Source organism: Arachis hypogaea, chromosome 1, assembly GCF_003086295.3.
Source record: "Arachis hypogaea cultivar Tifrunner chromosome 1, arahy.Tifrunner.gnm2.J5K5, whole genome shotgun sequence".
NCBI classification, from domain to species: domain Eukaryota; kingdom Viridiplantae; phylum Streptophyta; class Magnoliopsida; order Fabales; family Fabaceae; genus Arachis; species Arachis hypogaea.
Window position 1 is genome coordinate 32447553 of NC_092036.1, and position 9602 is coordinate 32457154.

A 9602-nucleotide genomic window follows, 5' to 3' on the forward strand; every position below is an offset into this window, starting at 1 on the left:
TTGATAATTAAGCTATAAATTATCTATATCCGTAAATAAAATATTTAATTTATTTATTTTAAAAAAAATCCTAATATAATGAGACATGTTTGAACATAGGTGCAAAACTCTTTTACACGAAAATTACATTCAAATTAAATCCTTAGAAAAAAAAAGTTAGTTAAGGGGTTATGAATGTAGCAGCACTGCAGGAGAACCACAGAGTGGCTTATTTTGTATTGTAACCTGATTTCATGTGAGCAAAGCTTATATTAACACTTAACAGCAGCACTTGTGGTAGGGGATACCACATGAGGAGGTGGGACACATCACCATGCAAAATGGTGCAATCTGTCTTCAATGGACTTTGACTTGTGTACAGTATTAATTTCCCATAATTCTCTCCCCATATGTCTCTATTTTGGTGAACATCACATGACTTCTCATTCTAACGAAATTTGATTCCACATCTAAACATTTAAAGAGGAATGAGGCTGGTTGATCAAGTAATCACGGTCAATAATTGTTCTCCCAAGAGCTTAGCCTAGCTAGTTGCTCTCTTGAGTCTTGACAGACTTGAGAATGATTTCTTTCCCCAAAATTGCATGAAAAACGCTGAAGTTAAACTTTTCTATCGAATTTATTACAGAACATGATATGCCAAACTTGTTGGCTATTAAATAAATAAATAAATTATACTATTTAGTTCATATAACAAACTATATTATGTCAATAATCACTTAAAGCCAAAGTTCCCTACAAGTATGGGAAGCATTTTCTTGATTACTGTTGCTCAACTTTTTGTGCAAGGGTACCCAGGTAATGGGAAATGAGCACAAATAAATAACCAGTTAATCAACAAGAATGAAGCACGACCAATCGAAACCCGACAAATTTAACTTGAGCAAGTGAGCAACGATGACAGCCTCTCCTACCTGATAAATATAGATTCCTAACTAATACTTCACCGTTTTGTAAGCTACCAAAGCAAGCAATTGCAAGTCTCCCGTTACGTTTAAGGAAAATTGTTGCCAGATGACAAAAAAAGGCTATTCATGCTCGCAATGAATGACCCTACTTTATTCGTCAACAATAAGATTCTAATAGTGTCCATCACGCTAATGCATCTATTATGCAGTGTGAAAAGTTGAACAGTAACGAAAAACAAATCAGAGAGAACAGTCCAAGAATAAGAAACCAAATATATAATCTGAACCACAGGTTTTCCCCAACCAAAAAATGGACCTTTGAGCCCTTCTTATCTTGAGCAGGTTGAACAAGAACCAAGAAATAATATTGAAACTATAAAACATTTTCATCCACAAAATCCCAGTTTGCTGGAGGAGGCAGAAGACAGAACCATTGAAAAGATACCTATTCAAACTTGGTGGGGTTTGTCATTTTATGGTGGCAACAGCAAAAGACCACTCGTTGATTATCGTCCTGTGAAATAAGTTTGCAATATCACATAAAAAAGAACAATAATTCAACATTCAAGTTTGGCTGTGCTATAGAAATACAAGGCTAGACGCGGCTGCTGTCTCCAATTCGCTGTCAAAAATTATCTTATTTGGATAAAATAAGAAATTCTTTCTACAATTTCAGAACTACTTAACAATAAACATATATTCATATTTACTAACCCATGAGTCTAGTATAGTTAGCTAATTATTAGGGGTTCAATACATTTCCAACTATGGATACCCTCGATAGGAAAAACAAATAACATACAATAACCAACACATTAAAAGAAGTTTGGGTTGAGAAGCTCAAGGTCAGGATCTCCGGATTCATCAAGATTTATTAATCACTGGCATAAGTGCAGTTTATGCATTTACCTAGGCACAAACCGGCATTAGTGACCCTTGAGTTTTTGCTTTAGATTAAAAAAAAAAAATCAAGTTCTTCAAAAGGTTGTTGAGTTCTTCACCAATCACCATAGTGAATAATAACTTGGCACCTTGTTGCCCAATTTTCTTCTCTTTTGTCCGGTCGTGCAATCATTCGATGACCATATGAATATCAGAAAAACGAAGGGAAATATAATGAAAAGAAAGAAAATATGCAATTCCCATCATCCTTAGTCACATAATTTTTCTTTCGAATGATCATAATACAAATAATGACTACTAATTAACAACCAAAAACTGATGCCCGTACGTTTCCGGTTAGATAAGAATGGAAGAGGTGGAACCACGTAAGCAAGGTTCTAACAAAACAGACTAGTTTTGACTTTTTGCACTTTTACACTTTTCAACTAGAGCCCACCAATGTTGTCAACTTCAACTCCAAACCTGAGTTCCCCTCCTTTTTTTATTTTCTTTATAAATATGCACATTCCGTCTTTAGAAATTCTACGTACCGTTCCTTTCTTCCATCTTCTCACAAAAATGGCCTTAACACTTCGTTCTTCAATCTCTTTTGTAAACCAGAAAGAAACCAAGGCCCTTAAAGCTTTTGATGATGTCTCTGCCACAGTTAGCTTTGCAAAGATTAAGCCATCTTCCCGCATTCAAGTAAAGAATTCGGCGAGGGAAGCAAGTCATCATCAGACACACCAGAGAGATGAGCAACGGGAGAAGGTGCATGCGCCGTCAGTTGCTCATCACGACAACCACAATGTGTCAAAGAGGGTGCCTGTGTATGTGATGCTGCCGCTAGACACAGTAACAATGGGAGGCGGCTTGAACAAGCCGAGAGCAATGAATGCGAGTTTGATGGCGCTGAAAAGTGCCGGCGTTGAAGGGGTAATGGTTGATGTATGGTGGGGTTTGGCCGAGAAAGATGGGCCTCTGAAGTACAACTGGGAAGCCTACGCTGAGCTTGTGCAGATGGTACAAATGCATGGCTTGAAGCTTCAAGTTGTCATGTCTTTCCATCAGTGTGGAGGAAATGTTGGAGACACTTGCAGGTATGAAAGGGTCTATTATGTAACTTGTTAAAGATTCTACTTGAGAATCGGTCCTATAGATGAAATGACTAATTAGCAGAGTTTTAGCCAAATCCTTTTTTTTATTACTAAATGATACTGGTAGTGTTAGGCATAACCGTCATCTTCTTAAAATGATAGATGATATTAACAATTTCGGTAGTTCTAAAAGACCATGACGTAAACTTATGTACAATTATTCTTTTATTGCAATTTTTCAGCATTCCTCTACCACCTTGGGTGTTGGAAGAGATCAGCAAGAACCCTGACCTGGTTTATACAGACAGATCAGGGAGGAGGAATCCTGAGTACATCTCTTTAGGGTGTGATTCCACGCCTGTGCTGAAAGGAAGGACTCCCCTCCAAGTTTACTCTGACTACATGAAGAGCTTCCATGACAGATTCAGAAATTACTTGGGCAGTGTTATCGTGGTAAGTAATACAGCAAAGTCTGCTACAATACAAATTGGTATTTCATCATATAAAAGTGAGTCAGATAACAAAGTGAAAGAAGGTATCGTTGTAATTCAGTGTAAAATATCTAGGACCTGCAGATGGACTACTCAAATTATGGTACTAATTAAAATAAGCCCTTTATGTTTTGAGGTTTACTTCACCATGAGCATGATGCATTTCGGATTGTGTGTGCAATAAATGAGGTTTGAGTTTCTAAGATCAACTCTCTTGCAGGAAATACAAGTAGGTATGGGTCCTTGTGGGGAGCTAAGATATCCATCATACCCAGAAAGCAATGGAACTTGGAGGTTTCCTGGAATTGGTGAATTCCAATGCTACGACAAGGTGTGGAAACTGGCATATGTTGGCATTATTTTCTACAATGGCCCAAAAGCACACAAAACATTGGACACTATTAACAGACGGCAATTTCAACATGTCTATTTTACTAAAATTACTTCTTTCTGATGCAGTATATGAAAGCATCCTTGGCAGCAGCTGCAGAAGCCATTGGAAAGAAAGAATGGGGAACAAGTGGTCCCCATGACTCTGGCAAGTACAACCAATTTCCAGAAGATACTGGATTTTTTAAAAGGGAAGGAACATGGAACTCCGAATATGGACAGTTCTTTCTGGAATGGTACTCCAGCAAGTTGCTGGATCATGGTGACAAGATTCTTGCATCTGCCAAAGGAATATTTCAGGCATCTGGGGTCAAACTATCTGGGAAAATTGCTGGAATCCATTGGCACTACAAAGCAAGGTCACATGCAGCTGAACTAACCGCCGGATATTATAATACACGATTCAATGATGGTTATCTACCAATTGCTAGAATGCTGGCAAAACATGAAGTTATCTTCAATTTCACCTGCATGGAAATGAAGGACAGAGAGCAGCCAGGCCATGCTAACTGCTCACCAGAGGGGTTAGTTCATCAGGTAAAGATGGCAACCAAGATGGCTAGAGTAGAACTTGCAGGCGAAAATGCCTTGGAAAGATATGATGCAGATGCATATGCTCAAGTTTTGTCAACAAGTAGGTCAGACTCCGGCAATGGACTAACCGCATTTACATATCTAAGAATGAACAAGAAGTTGTTTGAAGGTGATAACTGGCGGCACATGGTGGACTTTGTCAGAAGCATGTCTGAAGGTGGTCGGAGACAGAGACTCTCAGATGCTGATTCCCGAGGAAGTGACCTTTATGTTGGGCACATCAAGGGAACTCAGAGGGAAAAATCACAAGAGGCTGCTCTTGTGTGAGAATGTATATAATAATAAGCATGTTCAGGCCTCACGAGATAGAATTACGATGGTTATACACAAGAATGGCATATGCCATGTCAATACCCATGACGATCAAGATATTATTTTATTTCATTAATGTATATAACTCCAAGTACTATAGGAGAAAAACTTCATCTGCTGATGTAGAAACTCAATATATACTGATGGTGATATTTCAATCTATTCCTCTGAACAATATACATAAGCTCCACTATGTCATTTGTTTCCCTCTAACTTAAGAATCTGTATAAATATGCCATTTTGTTCTATTTGATTATTCTTATTACATTTTCAAGATTCAAACCATTAACACAACAGCAAAGATAACATCAAGCAAAAACAAAATAGTTACAAGCCAAGAAACAGCCAGAAGTAGTTGAAGATAAGAAAAGGAGAACTATTTCCAAACTATTGGAAAAATAATTCACTATTGATTAACAACACCTCTGAGAAGAAGATATCAGATTATGCATAGTGAACAAGCCAGTATAAACAATTGCAGAAGTCAATGATCTGAAAGATTTCTACTCTAAATCAATAATCTGAACTCTGAAGTTTGAATTGGAACATAATTATCAGATTGTTATTACTCTTCAGAGATTATAACTTGTAATCCAAAAATCGGTAACCTTTAGAGACCCAAAAAGGGCAAAGTTTCACCTCATTCTCTCAACTAAACAGACACATTAACACAGGAATAAAGCATATAAAGAAACCATGAAAAATTAAAATTGAAATTACTTGCAGAAAAATAAAATTTGATAAGAAAATTATACAACCAACTGTAGTTACAAAACTGTTAGGGGAAGGGACCAATGTGGATTTCGAACAAAACAAAACAGATTAGTGCAAACACGTTATGAGTGTCCAACGGCACGGTGAAGTATATAGAAAATATGTCCCATTTGATTGCAGAGACTATATAGAAACAAGGAATGAAGTAACAGAGTAAATTACACAAACACATGGTGATGATGGCGTGAAGGAAACGAGAGAAACCATTTCATTTCAAGATTGGGAACTGGAAACGGAGCAAGAGGAAGAGGGGTTTCCGTTTCGGAGATCTTCGATTAACTGTGAGAGCTCTTTACGAGAGGACTCCCTCCCAAACATGAACCCATACCTAATTGCAGCAACATTCATAATTCTTAATTCATGTGAAATTAAATTGGGGAAACGATAATTTAAAAGAAACCCTAAAATAAGAAATAAAAGCGAATAGAAAATTTTTTATACGCACCAGAAGGAAATTGCAGAGAAGACGCCAGCAGTGGCAACAGTCTGAAGCAGAGTAAGCTTCTTCTCCATATCTCTCCAATCAAAACCAATTTTTTCTAACCTCCAGCTTTTCCCCTCGCTCACTACCAATTTTTTCCCCCCTTTTTTGGGGAACTTTTTTCTTCCTTTTTCTTGTGTTTGGTCTTGAAATGGCAGGTTTTTTGGTTTTTTGGTGAAGATAACAGTTTTTAATTTTAGTTTTTTGTTAACACGCTCAACATTTTCATATTTTTACCTTCATGCTCAACCTATCAAACCAGAACTATATTTGTCTTGGGCTTTGCCCTTTTTGGAACTCCAACTTGTATATGAACATATTGACGAATAAACATCAAATTAATTTTCAAAAGATTCTTTATTCTTTAAATTAATTTTTAAAATATTTTTTTAATTAAATTTAATTTTTAAAAATTTTAAATTAGTTATTTTAGTATTTTTATCATTTTCATTGTTAACAGCGTCAAAATTTTTTATAAGATATATTAAAAAATACTACAATACACATACGAATTTTAATTAGCGAATAGCATAATAAGTCTATAAAATTAAATCAAATCAATTTTAAATTAAGAAATTCTAATGCCTCAAATTATTTTTCAATTAAATTTTAATTTGATTTAATTTCATAAATTTATTATACTAATAGTCAATTAAAATTCTTATATGTGTTCTAATATCATTTAACATGTCGTATTAATAAATTTAGCGTTATCAAAAAAAAAATAAAAAAACTAATACAGTTAATTAAAAATTTTTTAAAGATGAATTTAATTAAAAAATAATTTAAAAAATAAGTGATTTTTTTAAAACGAATTTTACCATTATCCTTTTTTAATTTTTTAAAAACGAATTTTTAATTTTTAATTTTTAGAATGTCCTCACCTGAAGACTATGACGTGGACAGCTTCTTTGGGAGACACCTGCGCCTGGACAACTCCTCCCTGCGTCAGGTCGATTGTGCATTGCAGTGTGGAGAAGCCGTGAAGTGAACAGTATGACCATATGATTATACTTGCTAACCAGAGCTTTAATCTGTGATATGAGAATCAATGAAATTAGTCCAAATTGAAGTTTATTTCTGGGCTTGCACCGTTCTTTTTCAGGTGAATTTGTGGCCGTTTCGACTAGGTTTCTGATTAGTAATAAGGTGTGTTGGTATTTAAGCTTTGTTTTTTACAGACTTTGTTAAGAAACCCGAACAAAATTTATAATTTACATGGAAAACAAATTTGTTTGATCTTTTTCTGATTATAACTAAAAACTGTAGATTTATTTAAATTAAAACCAATATAAAAAAACGTGAATGGTATACTATGTAAGTATGTAGTTATTTGAAATTATTTGAATGGCCATTAAAATTTTGTGGTTAGTAATAATTAATTTTCTTTGTAATTTTTCTAATATGTATATATTTTTGAAAATGGTTGGGTTTTGATGATAAGAACTTTTACTTTACTAAAGGAATAATGGTTTCAATTAGATTAAATGAATTATGGTCAACCAGATTAATTTTTTGTGTGTGATTAATATAAGTGTCCAAATTGATATATAGTTAATTACTTCATGTTAGACATACGTAACACTTTTTTTTTTCTAATTATGACAATTTGAAAATATGAAAAAAAATCTTTTAAAAAATTATACGGTTATCAATTTGTGTTACAATGTATGAATTTTAAGAATATAAAAGGTTGTGTAATGTTTATATTGCGATGCACGGAATTATATTAAAATTTGACATGTTAAATTAAAAATAATATTTTTTAATCATAAATTTTTTGAGTTTAGTATAACACGATTATCGTCATTATATAATAAACGTACTGAATATGTTGTTTTATCTTTATTTAAAATAAAAAGTAAATAGAAGAGTTTGAAGTTTATATTTTTGAAACATAAGGAGGAAGACATGAAAAAAATAAAAACATATATAACTGTAATAATAGCATGTCAATTTTACACTAAATTTTATATCAAAAGGCTAATAAAAATTTATCGACAACCTAGTATTTTACTAACTTCATTAGAAAAGCAATTGGTATATGTTGTTGTGCTCCTTGTTACACATTTTATCTCAAATCTGAAAGCAGAATTATAGATAAATTAGTTATATCTACAGTAAATATTTATATAAAAGTGTAAATCATAACATGCTATTAAAATAATAATATTATTCTTACCTAAATATTAATCTTGTCCCATTGCATAAACCAGAAGTCTGGTCTATGTTTCGCAGTAGCATTACAGCGACTCCTGGCTTCAAAGTTAACTTGTGATTGGGTAGTCCCGAACATTTGATGTCATTTAGAAACTCTGGTGTGAACCACTTTTGTTGTACATTTTCATTCTCAACAACTTGACATGTTGTGTCAGAACTCAAATACTCCTTTTCCATCCCTGGAAAGATTGTCAAGACAAAATCGTTTACCTTCTCGACACTCTCAAGCGTGGGTGCAAGAATTGTCCTACTCTGAAAATACCTGTAATCTGACATATTTTTCAACAAATTTGGATATGCAAAGTCTACCAAATGAGAGAGAAGGTCATCAATAGTTATAATCAATATATATCATTTGAAATTTTAATTTTTGATTCATCACCAACAGCAGAACTAATATTTCCATTTCCAAAATCAAGTATCCAATTATTAAATCTCTTCATTTCACCTTCATCTTGATCTGAAGAAGGTGTTAGAAGTCTTATGTTCATATGCAGTTTCAGAACCTCACAAAACGACCACATATGAGATGAGTTAATAGCTGATGTCAATATATCGTATCTACTCCCTTTTGGAATCACCGAAAGTATCTGTCTGAAATCACCTCCTAGAATAACAACCTTATCACCAAATGGTTGATGTGTCTTATGTTGATTGGTAACTGACATAAGGTTCCTGAGCGTCTGATCAAGTGCTTCAAAGCACATTTTATTGAGCATTGGAGCTTTATCCCAAATTATTAAGCTACTTTGGATGAGCAGCTCAGCCTTCAAACTGCCATGCTTGATGTTGCAAGTAGATTCATCAGTAATTGTGATGGGTATTGATTATCTAGAATGAGCCGTTCTGCCACCAGGTAGGAGTAAAGACGTAATTTCACTGGATGCGACATTTAAAACAATCTTTCCTCTAGACCGAATAGCAGAAGAAAGTCCATTCCAAATAAATGTCTTACCACACCCACCATATCCATAAACGAAATAAAAACCATCAGAATCTGTAATAACAGCATTGAGTATCTCATCGAATACTAACCTTTGCTCATGAGTCATTTTTTGTTCCGTATATAAGTTTGTTTAAGTCAACGCATTTGTGTCATATGCTAACTCCTTCTCTATTAGCTTATTCTGAAAAAGACGAACATCAGACATCTTAGGATATGGCATTGATTGATAGTCTCTTAAAGATCTCGCATTGCTGTTCAATATCTTCTCAATCTCAATAAGGCAGAAATTTTTCAATTCGTCATCAGTCATGTTTAGTCCTAGCAAAAGCACATGGTGATTTTATGAAATATTTAATAAATAATTTTAAAATAAAACTGTTAATATTATTAATAAAAATAAAAAATAATAAGAGAATACAATCTTGATATAAAAAAGACATAGTAAAATACATTTGGTTTTTCAAAGCTTTTCTCATCTCATATAGTATTCCATCAACTAATAATGTT

The 9602-nt window shown here is 33.8% G+C and overlaps 1 protein-coding gene and 1 long non-coding RNA gene across 2 annotated transcripts; one reads left to right on the top strand and one right to left on the bottom strand.

Moving 5' to 3' along the window:
* The first annotated feature begins 1588 nt into the window (after positions 1-1588).
* On the top strand, positions 1589-4887 carry LOC112801517 (beta-amylase 3, chloroplastic). Its single transcript, XM_025844308.3, has 4 exons — positions 1589-2890; positions 3130-3340; positions 3599-3709; positions 3838-4887. The coding sequence occupies exons 1-4, from the start codon at positions 2250-2252 to the stop codon at positions 4627-4629; spliced, it is 1755 nt and encodes a 584-aa protein (XP_025700093.1). The 5' UTR covers positions 1589-2249; the 3' UTR covers positions 4630-4887.
* A 551-nt stretch (positions 4888-5438) lies between these two features.
* On the bottom strand, positions 5439-6076 carry LOC112801525 (uncharacterized). The gene is made up of 2 exons (XR_003201930.3): positions 5894-6076; positions 5439-5776 (listed from the first exon to the last, which is right to left on the bottom strand). It is a non-coding gene; the product is annotated as an uncharacterized lncRNA (long non-coding RNA).
* Between the last annotated feature and the right edge of the window lie 3526 nt (positions 6077-9602).